The sequence below is a fragment of the Typopeltis vanoorti genome, chromosome 21 (assembly GCF_054136105.1).
Source record: "Typopeltis vanoorti isolate ZY-2024b chromosome 21, IOZ_Tvanoo_1.0, whole genome shotgun sequence".
NCBI lineage: Eukaryota > Metazoa > Arthropoda > Arachnida > Uropygi > Thelyphonidae > Typopeltis > Typopeltis vanoorti.
The window spans coordinates 70,203,690-70,219,216 of record NC_143569.1 but is presented as its reverse complement, the minus strand read 5'-3'; the positions used below and the strand labels follow the sequence as shown (position 1 = coordinate 70,219,216).

Here is a 15,527-nt window from a genome sequence, read left to right as displayed (position 1 = left end):
AGGTGTGCAACACAGGCATCTGGATTAACTTCTTTTCGCTTGAGTCAACAAAACTCGTGAGAACTTGAATCCACTTTTCTTCTAAGACGTGTCGTGCTAATCAGAGAGATAAAAAAAATATATTTTAAAGGTTATTTTAGATTTTTAAGATTTAATTTGTTTCCTGATTTGCATTTTCATTAATAAGGATAGTGTTATTCTTCCCCCCCCCCCCTCTCTCTCTCTCTCGCGCGCGCACGCACACACAAGGTTACTTAACTTTTGACGAGTGTTGTGTGGACCAGTAGAGCCTGTTGATATGCTGTTGAATGAGCAGCTAGAGGTTGTGATCCATGGGGAAAATGTTAGGAGGTTTGTTTCAGTAAGTTAAAGCTGGACTGCGAATGTTGACAAGCAGCTACTCCTATTTTTACTTCCTTAATGGAAAGTAAGTGGAAGAATGACGTTCGCCTGTTCAGCAGAACTTTTGCGAATTTTGCCTACCAAAACACATCAGAAAAGATACAAGTGAGCAATAGACATCCATGAGAAAGTGAATCTGAGAGTGATCATGTATTAAGCAGAACTGGATAACATCAAGCATTTTTAGTGAAGATTTTGGTGCACGTTCCCGAGTGTGAGAACAAGGCTGAATAAATTGGTTGGATTTATATAGTGTTTGGAACTGTGCAGGTGAAAAGTGTCCTGAACGGAAACGGACGCAGTTTTTTTTTGGAGACAGTGGATGTGATGTGTTTGTGCCATTAAAGGGTAAAGATGTTAAAAATACTAAGCAATTCTAAACCTGGTGTTACTCCATTTCCCAAGTAAGCAAACAGACAAACAAGTCAAGTTTGCGCCTGCACGTATTGGAAGTCTAGCTGACCTTCAAAGTAGTGCAAGACCAAGGCAACTCTTGGTAAAAGTAGAATAAAGGGTAAAGATGTATATCACCCCCAAGAAGAGGGGGATCTAGGTATGGCTAAATGTAAGAGGGAATACAGTGATCTTTCTGATAAGAAATAAGATGCGTTATGTTTTGGTGACACAGTTTAAGAGATTTCCTTATCGCTGGAGAATGTCAAGGAGATCAGTGTTTTAGACATTGGGTATGGAAGATTTTGAAGCATTGATCATCTGAACCTTACAGGTTTGTCAAATATACTGATATGCTGTTGATATACCCGAAAGCATTTTAGGAATTTGTCATATTTTCATTTTTTATAATGGAGATGTTCTGCGTATCAAATTAAAATTGTTTTTGTGAGCAAAATTAAATACGAATCGTTCGTATTTAATGTTTATGTGCATTTAAAAAAAAAAAAATAGAATGATTGAACAATCATTTAATTCGCTAGCTTGACCTTAGGCTAACTGCAGTCGACACAGTCCCAAACATCTGCAGAGCGAAAGTCCAGAATACTGAAAACTTGCATTCTACTGGATCTCCAAGTCCAAGGTCGGTGACATCACTTTTGAAGGCCAACTGGTTTCCGACTGTTTAAGTCGTTCAAGGTGATCCGAACTTCAGCTGAAACTTCTAGAATCATTGAATCACTCTGGGTAAATAAATAAGCACTTGCGATCAGAACAAGAGGCTGGGTTGGAAATTAGGTTATGTGCATCTGAAATTTCTAGGAGGTAGTTCAAGTGGACATTTCAGCTGATCTTTTTTTTAGCAACTAGAATGAGTATATGGGATTTTGTGAGAATTTTTCAGACGCTGGTCTGAAAAGTTCGTTTCTGGATACTTCACAAAGACAGCTCAAGTGATCCAACAAAACAACAAGATTGAACTTTTCCATCAGCCAGATCTGAAGTCATCTAATCATCACTTGTTCAGATTGGTGGTTCATTTTCTTCTTATGGCATTTCGATAATGTTAATCGAGTAGGGATTAACTGTCTAAAGTATTCTCCTCCAAAAGTGCGTGTTGTGGGGGGCATGCTCTTTATGCTGAGTAAGTTAGACCATCTCGGGATGAATTTTACTCAAATTTAATCTGTTAAAATACCTTCTTTTTTTTTCTTCAAAGTTTTAGTTAAAGTTGTCATGTAAAACTATTCCTTTATATGCTTGAAAGTGAGTTTTTACAATTCTTTGCTGTCTAGAAGGATATCATATTCAAGTGGCAGAAGTTACCAAACACTTATAAAATAATATAAAAAGTTAAGATTTCTATTTTTAAAAAATGTCGCTAGTTAGCGGACACGTAGTTTCTTTTCCAACGTTAGATATCTGTAGTGCGAAGAATTGGGAATCATCGACGTCGCATAAGCTAAAAATGGCAATACCACACGAGAAAGCTACGCGTGTTTATTTAGTTTTTCGTGACAAAATTAATCACCTCAGAACGATAACATTTTTGAAACGAAGTTGTCCAAGAGCAACATCATTGCATGCACAAGAATTTTTTTTTTAGAAACTGTAAGTGTTCTTGATATCGCGAAAGTTGCTGCCGCCACTGACAAGCGAAGTAAACGTTGAGCATACGAAGCGAAACATTTCAGAGAGCTTCAAGTCAACACGAGCTGCCACTAGAGAATTGCACATCCCCTGCGCAACTGTTGGTTGAATTATTTACAGAAGACTGCATTTATTCTTTAAGGGACATATTCTGCGCGTGGAAACAGTATCTTGTTCCGGATGATGCAGAGTTTCATTTTTGAGAAAATGAATCGGCACAGATTTCGGTTGAAGAGAATGTGCATATTATCAAATATGCCTATATCGCCATAAGGTGAACGTGTTGGTGTGGTATAAATTTAATGTACAGTAGCTATTACGGGATTTTATTTTTTTTATTCCTGAACCAACGACAAACAAAGACATAAATTCAAACGAAATTGTTTTGAATTTATGTCAACTGTTGGCAGTGCCACAAGCGAAAGATGTCAAAGATTAGGAGATATCCCGCCATGAAGCCTCTCTTCCCCCACGCGCTCACTGGGAAGAGTTTGTGTGTCGCTTGCATCGGAATTTCGAGCTGAGGGATCTGCAGAAGTGGGCCTACATAGCGTTTCTCCCACCCCCCCATCTCACTAAACATAACTGCTGGAACTGTTATTGTTGTGATTTAACAATAAAAAAGAATGTACTCTACAAAGATTGTGAGACTTGAGTATTTGAAGACATACACCAGGGATGCATTCTTCAAACTTCAAATACTCAAGCAGAAATTAGATCAGTTATTTCCCCCCCTCAGATTGCATCCAGATATGGATCGAATTTCATGTGTCTATTACTGCTGTATGTATTCTCATCGATGTTTTGTTATTATCATTGTGGTTTTCCTTAAAAAAAACAAAAAAAGGATAATTTCCTATTTCTTAGTCATTCCTTCTCTCCTCTTTGAGGAAAACTTTTTTTTTTTTTCCCTACAAACGAAGATGATACTATTTTTGTTCATTAGGTTACTCATCGCCTATTTTCGTTAATATTTAATGCTTTCCTTTTGCATTTAGACTTAAAGACAACGTAAATAATTCAGTATGTGTTTCATTTTAGTAAGAATATCGTGGCATTAGATACGTCTTTTACATTTTCCCCTGCTATTTTTTTATTGCATAAACTAATTTGCTCAGTTTTGTCATTAACTCTTCATTATTATCAACAGAGGTCTTTATTTTTTATTTGACGATTGTGAATTCAAATCCATAATTAATACCATCGGAATTGCAATTTGAAATACAGTATTTTAATCAAAGCAATTATGATAATTGAAAACTAGCATCCTTATGGATGAAATTAATGCCTTTGAATATGCTTATAGAATGAGTTCGCTTTGATATTAATATGCATGCACATCTTATTATTTATCGCAATAAGAAAATTTCACCTTTCTGTCTTCCCGTTTTCTTGCAACCGCTCTCAAACGAATGCTAACAGTTTTTATTACCGTGAACGCTGGTGTAAAATTGTTTCAGGATGGGGGGGGGGGGGAGTTCTTATAGAACATTCGGTAATAATTATTCTGACTGCTGTTTATCAGCAAGAACTATCTAGGACATCTGAATTCTTTTGCGCGATGTTTTGACAACCTTCCAAGGTATCTCTTCCCCCCCCCCCACACACACACAAAAAAAAAAACCATGCTGGAATCCATCCTGGTGCGCGAAGAACCTTTATAAGGGCTTTTCGGTTGAAGGTGAGTTTCTGGTTTGATACGAAAGTTTCGTCCGCAAAACGGGCACACTAATCTGTGTATTATGTCTGAGTGAGTATTAACAGACGTAATACACAGGCTTCATAGCCTTAATTACTTCAGCCGTAACCTCAAATAAGAATCATTCCACCCACACCAATATAGATCTACTCTTGTCTGGTCATCCTCTCCTCGATACTTTGAATTCTTAACTCCGAAGTGTTATTTCCGTCTTATTATCCATATGTTTACACCTCATTGTTATATTTTGTCACCTGTAAATTGAAAGGATTTGCTTTTATTCACATTAAAATACTTATTGAGTTGCAGCTAGCAGTTTCATCCTAGTGTACACCGGACACCATTATACCTATAGCGTTTTTCGGAATTCCGAAAAACGATATAGGTAAAACTAGGGCAACAGTGTTGTAAATTCAAGACTCATTTCCTTTTAGCATTAACAATCATATTTTTGTTTCCAACATGACTCAGGCTGCAAACCACATTCCATCTATAATTAATGTGTTTCTACTTTTCGTTTTCTGCTATATGGTTTTGATTCTGGTTTCGCATTTCAGCTTGCGTCTAAATGTGTATGGTGCTCATTACGTACAGAATGCTCAATCTGTACATTATAAGTTTGCTAGTTTCATATGAAAGTAAATATATGTTGATCTTTGATATATGTTATCATTTTAAAAATTCTCTTAGCAAGAATGACAGGGAGTTATGTTCTTGTTTTTTATCCTCAAAGAGAAACAGGATAAAAATGCAAACAAATGCATAAGATCTATCTTCACGACTAGTCTACTTTTATATAGAAACATTTCTCTCATCCAGAATATTTTAATAATATAGTGAATAATACACCATTGTATAATATTTTAAAAATAGGATACAGTATAATGGCAACAGTACATTCTTTTTGTTCCTACCAGGTGAAGAGTATGTCAGCAGTTCCGCACCTTAGGACAGGCTGCTCGCCACAATTTCCAAACTGTCACAAATATGGATTGGGGGCTGTTAACTAACGGGTGTATTATAGAAATTATTCAGCGTTAGGAGCGTCGAAGAGCTAGGGAATGGATGTACACATCATCCATCAGTTTGAATATGTGCACACTATAGTCAGCTGTTTCATTTTACAACTGTTCGTTAGTCATTTTTAAAATGTTGAAACAACTTTTCCCTCATTCTTTAACTTACCCGGATGTGTTCAAAATTATTATTTTAAATACTAATGTTTTTCTAAACTGTGCGCTAATTTTGGCTAGTTAACAAACATAAATTTTATATTACAATAGTATTTACAAAACTGTGGATCATTTCATTGGAATATTTCTCCACGTATGTTTGTACGCATTTCATTGATGAAAGAAACCAATGTCACTTCGATACACTATTATTTGATATAATATTCCTGTTAATTTTCTTATATCCCTACCATCAACCGGAGGGAGGGGACTTTATGTTAGCTTCACTAGAGAGGCTTTTACGTCCACTGCTAACAAATATTAGAAGCATTCCAAAATTGTAACGGTAATAACATTTTTTGCACGTTTCGTAAAACTCGAAGTTACTTTTGTTAATAATTAGGTGAATTCCCCCAAAATACTTAAGCACCTGTTGCATTCGTTTTTATATATATCCGTCCGTAAGCTGGATAGATTTTGATACAAAATTTTATATTATTATTTGTCACCTCCAGGGAGTTCAAAGTCTCATCGAGGGAGGGCATCTATAACTCTGCTTCCACCAATCGCAATCCATCAACTGACTGCAACTACATCAAAGCCATCTACCGCCGACCACCACCACCACTGGTGTTTCCACAGACAATCGCAAGCATCCATGCCTACGGCGGAATTCGAACCCGCAACCTCTTGACTGAGCGGACTCGCTAACCACTCGGCCAGCCAGGCCAGCATATTTAGAATATAATTACAGAAATTGGTCATTCGTTCCAGTTTCATTTGAAGCATACCATCTGCAGGAACATCAAGGGACAAAACGTATTGAAATTTATATACTTGAATAACTCCGTTCTGCTGAACAGAATTCAGTAAAATATGAGATAGAGGACATACACGGTATATATAAATATATGAAAAACAAAATTATATGTGTAGAGTTTATAAACTAGCTGATAATTTTGATACATTTCATCGAATTTTTACAAAAGCACCAACACTCAAGAGAATTTATATATATATATATATATATATATATATATATATATATTAGTGTTACTAAGTAATTTTATAAACTTAGTTATTTTACTCCTAATCCCAATTAAGCAAACAGTTAAGTTTCCGGCTGAACATAGTTCAAGCCTAAAGATGGTGCAACTCATAGTAAAGGTGGGTAAAGCTCTGATCACTATTCATAGTATTTTCCATAATGTAAAGCACATCTCACTAAGAGATGTATACTGCAATACATTATGGGTGGGGTCACTACCCAGACCGGTTTCAACCTTTTTTGAGGTCTCTTCAGTGAGTAGCTAAACCCTAAATACCAAGGTTTTAGTAATACAGAGCATTATCAACTTAGTAACCCTATACATTACCCAAAGTAAAAAAACTAATTTACATCTATATCTCCTCCAGAGATTTTTATTAAAAATAAAAACACCCTGTTGCAAACTTGTATAGGTAAAGTTGATAAGGCTCTGTATTACTAAAACCTTGGTATTTAGGGTTTAGCTACTCACTGAAGAGACCTCAAAAAAGGTTGAAACCGGTCTGGGTAGTGACCCCACCCATAATGTATTGCAGTATATACATCTCTTAGTGAGATGTGCTTTACATTATGGAAAATACTAAGAATAGTGATCAGAGCTTTACCCACTTTTACTATGAGTTGCACCACCGTTAGGCTTGAACTATGTTCAGCCGCAAACTTAACTGTTTGCTTACTTGGGATTAGGAGTAAAATAACTAAGTTTATAAAATTACTTAGTAACCCTAATATAATACCCAAGGTAATAAAAAACTAATTTATTTATATATATATATATATATATATATATATATATATATATATATCACTTTCGCAAAAATAATGGATATATCGATAATTAAAAATTCAGTTCTGAACAGTTGAAATTTACGCAAAATTTCACGTTTATAACCAGTCCTAAGTTCAGGAGTAGTTGAATTATAAGGGAGACCGGAAAGTAATCAATTTTTTGAACTACATTTTTAATATAAATTTTATTAAAGAACAAATTAACATTATTCAATTCTATAATCGCCATCGTTAATTATAACCTTGTTCCAACGATCTACTAAGTTTAGAATTCCTTTTTTGAAAAAATAAAGTTTTTTTTCTTTGAAGGCAAAAAATGATATCAAACTCCTTTGGACATCATCTTGCGAACGGAAGGTTTTATTTCTTATGCAGTGTTCTAAGGACCTGAATAAGTGATAGTCACTAGGGGCAATATCCGGCGAATGTGGAGGATGTGGTAGAAGTTCCCATCCTAACTGCCTAATTTTTTCTTGAGTCATTCTTTCAGAATGTGGTTTTGCATTATCTTGCTGCAAAATTACCCCTTTTCGATTGACAAGTGTAGGACGTTTGATTAACAATGCTTGATGTAGTCGCTCTAATTAATCGCAGTAGATGACTGCTGTGATAGTCTTACCTTGTTCCATGAGATTACCAATTCCATGAATATCCCACCAAACGCACAACAGAACCTTTTGTGGATGAAGTCCATCTTTAGGTATTGGAATTGGAGTTTGATTTGGAGAAAGCCACTGTTTTTTGCGTTTATTATTCTTATACAGCACCTATTTTTCGTCACCAGTTACGACTCCTTAGAAAAATGGGTCATTTTGTTGTCTGGTCAACAATGAATTGCAAATCGCCCGTCTCTGTGTTTTGTTTTCTGACAGTTCATGCGGTACCCATACACCCTGTTTAAGAACTTTGCCACTCTTATGTAAGTGCTCTTGGACAGTTGACCATGATGAATTAAGTTTCTCTACTAATTCTTGTATGGTTTGTTTTGGACCTGATTCAACGAGAGTCTTAAGAGCATCGTCTTCTAGAGTAAGAGGTCTTCCAGATCGAGGACGATCAGAAAAATCAAAATTTTTTTTCTGCAAATCTCCTAAACCATCGTTGACATTTGTTAACCTTCAATACATCTCCATAAGTTGAGCAAATGATTTTGGTAGCCTCGGTAGCATTCTTTCCTTGGTGAAACAAAAACAGTATACAATGACATAAATGGTGCTCTTGAACTTTAAAGTCCGCCATATTAAAAAAAAATAATCTAAAATTAAAAAAAAAAAAAAACCCAGATTTTTTTAAATAGAAAAGTAATGCTGATATTTAAATAAAAATCAAATTTAATAATTTGTGTTATTTAAGAAAAAACAATCGGCTAAAAATGACCTATTAAAAATAATTTATTACTTTCCGGTCCCCCTTATATAAGTCTGTTTTGGTGTTCGGGATTACTTTTAAAATTGCTGAGTTCAATTTGAACCATCATAATGGCAAAATTAAGCAAAAAGAAATTGTCTATAGGCTACAGTGACTATATTTTTTGGAGAAAATAAAGGCCAAATCAGCAACGTTTTCATAAAAATAAAAAAGCAGGTTGCGTTTATTTGTTTCACTAAAACTAAAAAACTTTATAACATTTATTATGAAATATAAACATATGTACAGCATATACATAGCATTTTAAACAATCATATTATTACTTTAAAAATGTAATATTTTGATACTTTTCACAAGAATGAACCTTTTTTTAATAAATCAGATGTGTGTTTTAAAAATTCATAAAACTGTATACAATTCATGTCAAAGTTGCATTTGGTATAAATGCATGCTTTCAATGTTTCGATTTTTAATTGGTTTTTTTCACTGGTCCACATATTGTTCGCTAATGAAAATACTCGTTCAGTGGGGCATTAGATCCAGGGAGACATAAGCAAAATTCAACGATTTTTAAAATGTTTTTAAAAGATACGTGTTTATCTGTGAAGTATTTAAAATTTTCAACCCATTTACGTTGACAGGACTCGTCATTCTTCCTTCGATCTTTTCACTGGTGACATAACTTTACACCATGTACACACGCATATCAACAACGTATCATATATGCCGCGCCGCTAGTGAGTGCCGGTTAAATAATAATTTCATGTTTCTAAGGGCCGTGTTCACTTTACTATTTCAATTCACAAAATAAAAGACAAAACGGCCATTCAAAAAAGAAATCTGAAGGACAGAGCAGTGAAATTAAGGACTGTCCTCTTAAATAAAAGACGTATTCAAATTAAGTGGATATTGAATCCAACATTATTTCAAAGCCGAATAGAGAAATTACAAGAGTTTCGTACCGAATAGAGAAACTATAAAAGTTTCGACGGATCCAAGCGCGAGCAAACCTTTCATGACAGGGGCAACTCGTAGTAAAGGTGGAGTAAGATCCGATCACTTTCCTTAGTATTTCCATAATGTAAAGCGCATCCCCTTGCGGACATATATGATGCTATACATTTTTTTCGGGGGGTGTTCACTACCCAGACCGGTTTCGACCCTTGTTGAATGTTCAAGTACAGGTCAAACTCCAAAAACTGAGCGTTGTTCACCTCAGTAACAGGCTCACCTTGCCACTGAGAACTCTCAGCGTTGGCTCTACTCCGTGGCAGACTCACTCCACCACCGAGCAGAGCCGCTCATATGAGGGATAATAGCAACAGCCGTGCCTCAGTTAACTTCATGGGCTACAGCATTGCCATTCATTACCTTCCCCCAGGACCTGGGTGACAGCAACAGCCGAGCCTTCGTTAAAACTTCATGGGCTACATCATTGCCTTTCATCACCCCAAGCTTCCAACTGGTTTCGACCTTTATTGAGGGCTTATCAGTGGATAGGTAGACCCAGATGTAAATACCCAGGTTGAAGTGATGCAGAAGTTATACTTTACCATACGAATTGACAAAAGGTGTCGCATCACAAAAGGCACCAAGAATTACTGAAATACAGAGCCAAAAGGCTTCACTTCGGCGATGCAAAATTATTCAAATTAAGTGGATATTGAATCCAACATTCTTTCGAAGCCGAATATAGAAACTACAAGAGTTTCGTGCCGAATATAGAAACTACAAGAGTTTCGTGCCGAATATAGAAACCACAAGAGTTTCGTGCCGAATATAGAAACCACAAACGTTTCGGCGGAATTTTGCATCGCCGAAGTGAAACTTTTGGCTCTGTAGTATTTCAGTAATTCTTGGTGCCTTTTGTGGTGTGACACCTTTTGGCAACTCGTATGCTAAAGCATAACTTCTGCATCACTTCAACCTGGGTATTTACATCTGGGTCTACCTATCCACTGATGAGATACAACAAAGATGCACCTCAACAAAGGTCGAAACCGGTCTGGGTAGCGACCCCCCCCCCCATAATGTATAGCATCTCCGCAAGGAGATGTTTTACATTATAGGAAATACTAAGCAAAGTGATCAGAGCCTACTCCACCTTTACCACGAGTTGCCCCTGTCATGAAAGGTTTGCTTGCGCTTCAATCCGCCGAAACTTTTATAGTTTCTATATTCGGCACGAAACTCTTGTAGTTTCTCTATTTGGCTTTGAAATAATGTTGGATTCAATATCCACTTAATCTAAATAATTTTGCATCTCCGAAGTGAAGCCTTTTGGCTCTGTATTTCAGTAAAGTATGGTCACCGTGTCTATAGCGTATGTGCCATAAACGGTTGAGGGTTCAGTTGTCATTTTACAAGAACGATAATGAGTAAAAAACGCAGTCATTTATGAGTATGCTTATTTTCTTTCTTGTATATTTGAACTCTTTGGGGGGGGGGGGGGGTGGGGGGGGGGGGGGGTGGGGGGGGGGGGGGGTGGGGGGGGGGGGGGGTGGGGGGGGGGGGGGGTGGGGGGGGGGGGGGGTGGGGGGGGGGGGGGGTGGGGGGGGGGGGGGGTGGGGGGGGGGGGGGGTGGGGGGGGGGGGGGGTGGGGGGGGGGGGGGGTGGGGGGGGGGGGGGGTGGGGGGGGGGGGGGGTGGGGGGGGGGGGGGGTGGGGGGGGGGGGGGGTGGGGGGGGGGGGGGGTGGGGGGGGGGGGGGGTGGGGGGGGGGGGGGGTGGGGGGGGGGGGGGGTGGGGGGGGGGGGGGGTGGGGGGGGGGGGGGGTGGGGGGGGGGGGGGGTGGGGGGGGGGGGGGGTGGGGGGGGGGGGGGGTGGGGGGGGGGGGGGGTGGGGGGGGGGGGGGGTGGGGGGGGGGGGGGGTGGGGGGGGGGGGGGGTGGGGGGGGGGGGGGGTGGGGGGGGGGGGGGGTGGGGGGGGGGGGGGGTGGGCTTAGCAAATTTTCATTCTCCTTTTTCCAGCTGCGACTTAAATCACATTTTGAATCAATTATGTTTGATAACCAGAGACGTAGTGGTTTCCTCAGAAATGATAACGAGTCACTGCTGCGAGTCCTGATATCGTACAGCGTCAAAGATATCCCCGGAGAACTAACGTAGACGATGGCAGAGCCAAAGAGGGCTATGGTGTCGATGACCGCTTAATTTCGTGAAGATTACAGATTTCACGCCAACTGCAACATTGTTTTAGCTGCAGCTGTCTGAATAGACCGCAAATTGGTCTCATACCACTCCATCGCACGGCATTCTTTTTTTTACTTTATAGATGCGACCTTTACCCAGAACATCAACCGTGACCTGCCGTCAGTGAGTGTCAGTACGACGGCTGAATGGTGTTGTTAAGAACCTGTTTTGCCGTCGAGAGTACAGAATTGTAATTCCAGGTGAGCATTTCCTGGACAAACAACTTGTGGGCGGCGAAGGGGGCACGTGGAGTTGACATGTATCTCAGATCGACGCAACTTGGCGTTTGCGCGAAGTGAACTGGGAGGTGTCGCAGTTTGGATCGTCGGACATCTCGTCGAAGTTGTATCACTTTTTCCCCCCACTTCCGGTCCGAATGCATTCGCGGTGAGGATGGGCAAGACGAAGGTGACCACACGCTGGTACGTGAAGGTGAGTATCTGTAACTGATTGATCCTTGTACCGTCAGGTGATGGCTCGTTAGCGGCACAAATCGCGAGAGTCTGTAATTGGCTTGACGACGCTCTAACAGGAAAATCCGCCTTTAGTTCGTAATTGTGGTGTTCCCAGTCACGACGTCATCCGACTGGCCAGCTATTCAGGCACACCATGGCGGGCGTCTCGCTAACCCGACGCCAATTGAGACAGGCTATCTAGAGAGAGCGCTGTTTATCGTCCAGTATGCGGACAACTGGAAATCGACCTATTAACGCCCAAGAAGACCTTGTGGGCTTTAGTGTAGGCGGAAGGTATTCGGAATTTCGTTGTTCTCGAGACAGTGTCAGGGACATACCTATTCTTAACGAAAACGCCTCCGTACCCCATGGAAACAACAGCTTACTGTTGTTGCGATGTGTAGCTCTTGTTTGCATGGGATAGGGAGGTGTTTTTAAGCTCTATCTGCATCGCATCCATATTTTTGTGATCTTAACATATATCTATTCTAAACAGATATTTTTGTAAAGTTTCCTTTGTAATGTAAGAGCTGCGTGTTAATAACTGACCCAGTTTCGTGTTCACTCTACATGTCTCTCTCTCCCCCCCCCCCCCCCATCTCCTGCCCTTGTGCCCTACTGAATGATTTCCACCGTAGAATGCTTATCAGTAATTTGGTCTTTTTTGCTCAATGACTCGATTAAGGTTCCACGTAGACATTGTTAGACGACGACTAGGATTAGGGTTCATGGAATTTCGAGGTAGAAAAATGTGTAAAAATGCACCAGCGGATTTCTCTCTAAATGCGTTAGAGTGGCACCAGGAAAAAAAAAACAAAAACGGGATGTTTAAGTGTTGCATTACACTGGTGTTCTTTCCAGAGATGACCATCCAGTTTGCAATAAATAGCGAAGATGATTGTCTTTTGTGTGTGACTGACCCCAGTTACATACAATTCGTGGTTGGGTATTTCACACCTTCCGCTCCTCCGTGTTTTTGATGGCTTTGACTTTGTGTCGTTGCGTTAAGCCTATTCCTTTATGTATTTGCTTGACGATTTTAATCCGGCTGCGAAAATATATCCAACTACTTATCATTTAAATTGGTGCTACTGGCTTAGAATAGGTGAGAGTATTAAAGACTTAGTCATCGGAATTCTCACTTATTTTTTTCCAATATGTCTTTTCTTTCTCTTTTACGTTAATGGGTCTGTTTACGTGGCACACGCACAAAAGAAAAACGCATCGCTTTCTTCTGTTTGTGACGTAGTTCCAGTCAATCCATTTACATTAATTATAGTCCTAACTGACCTTCTGTACAAGGCGCTAAACGCGTGACTCGATGGTGCATAGGGTCTCGTGTTCCAAGTCCTATATATTTGTTCACCCAGAAACCAAGTGTGCCACTTTGGTTTGCCTCGATGACTATGTCATCCTCGTTTACTGTTCGTGTAGCCACGTTCAACGCACGTTGCAGTACGTTTTTTCCCCCAAGTTTTCACTTAATTTTTTTTTTCCCCATCAGCATGTTTTGCTTTTAGTGAAGTATCCACGTGTTGGGTCACCCAGGAAGTGAATGTAAATTACAGGTTTATATGCTATAGGAACATTTTTAAATAAAAAAAAAAGGGGGGGGTGCTTAAACGGTGTTTTGGAGACTGCAAAAGAAATTTGCAAGTCGATAAATCAACTAACCGTTTATTCCAACTGTCTGGCGCCTAAGAGTTGTTTCCTTGGTATCTTGATACTTGGAAATTGCGAAAAAGAGATTTCTGTCTTTTCTCATTCGTTTCCGCAGTTTGATCGTTAACAAAGTATACATAAAAAGGGGATACCCGTGATGCAAATAGTTTCCAAACGAAGGTTTTAAAGCTGTACATTTGCAAGCAGTTTACGTATTGGCCCCAGTCTGCGTTTTAAAGATGTGAACACTTCAGCATGCATTATTATTAGAATAACCCTCAGCTTTTTATAGTATTACTAGAGGGGCTAAGCCTACGGCGCCCCCCTCCGCCCCATGTTCCGGACTGGTAGGTCGTTTCTCCTTGAATTCTGATGACTCGAATTTTGAAGACTCGACACTCAGGGTAGCCCCTGAGTTTCAAAACCTTTCAAATAAAGGTGACATGAAAACGTGACATCTTAGCTTATCTTTATATATATATATATATATATATATATATATATATATATATATATATATATATATATATGGTAGATTTACTGGCGTTGTTTTGACAATTGTTTATTTATCCTCTCATCCTCAAACGCCATTTCATTCTACAAAGGTCCAGCCTCAGTAGCTTACTCGGTATTGACGATGCCTTCTTTTGATTGAGAGACGCGTAGGTTCAGACTCGTCGAAGAACGTCTATAAAAGGACTTTTCAACTGAAGGTGAGGAGGTGGCATAGTTTTTCCTCCCGGAAACTCCTGTTTTTCATTCTGCAGAACAGGAAACCGACTGAAGAGCACATTCAATTTATACATGATATGCCGACCTTGAATAGCTTTAGTTGTTCATGCCGTATTCTAGCCAACCTAATCTGACTCGGACCTATAATTTTTTGTTTTTTAATATCATAGGTAGCCGATCTCTGCCTTTCATCATCTCTGCATATGCATACGGGCTTAATTTTAAACCATTCTTTATTTGTATGTACTACTTGTGAGTCTTCTGAGGTCATTCTTACAAAATTTTTAAATTTTGTGAATTTACAAACAAAGGACTAAAAATTAAAAAAAGTCCATAAGTTTGAAGTTTCCAGAGGCCACTTTTTTTATTATTATTATTATTTTTAATAATAACAGTCTATTATTCACATCACGTGTACATATTATACTATTCAACTTGTATAATTATGATAATATTTCACAATACAATTCAATGCACAGTACAATATTACAAAATAAAATTCAAGTATTAGTGTCATATTCTGTTGGTGCTAACACTTATTTTCTGTATATTCATTTTTGTAAATTTGAATAAAATTTTAAATTATTTTATTTTTCAGAAATTCAGTAAGTCCAAAAATAGAAGCTACTTTTTTTATTATTATTATTTTTTTTTTTTTTTAATGCGACCCACCCTTCTGTGGTTGCGAGTCACATAAAAACGTATAGCGCATTAGTACCTTTGGTGGGTTAAGGATTTTTATTAATTTTATAATTTTTATGTGATACTACCTGTCATAGTTTTATTATTATTTATTTTATTTATTTACACCAGCCCTGCCCCCCCCCCCCCCTGAATTCCGGACTGGTAGGCCAGTTCTCCTTGAATTCTGATGACTCGAATTTTGAAGACTCGACACTCAGGGTAGCCCCTGAGTTTCAAAACGTTTCAAAAAAAACGTGACATAAAAAGCTTATCATTTTATATAT

General features: G+C 38.8%; 1 protein-coding gene across 1 annotated transcript in view; it reads left to right on the top strand.

Moving 5' to 3' along the window:
- Positions 1–15,527, top strand: part of LOC150094956 (MAGUK scaffold protein dlg1-like) — a 256,608-nt gene that overhangs the window by 198,600 nt on the left and 42,481 nt on the right. Inside the window, exon 4 of the mRNA XM_090411159.1 lies at positions 15,158–15,164. Coding sequence (XP_090267285.1) covers positions 15,158–15,164 — 7 coding nt within the window. The remainder of the gene's footprint in view (positions 1–15,157; positions 15,165–15,527) is intronic.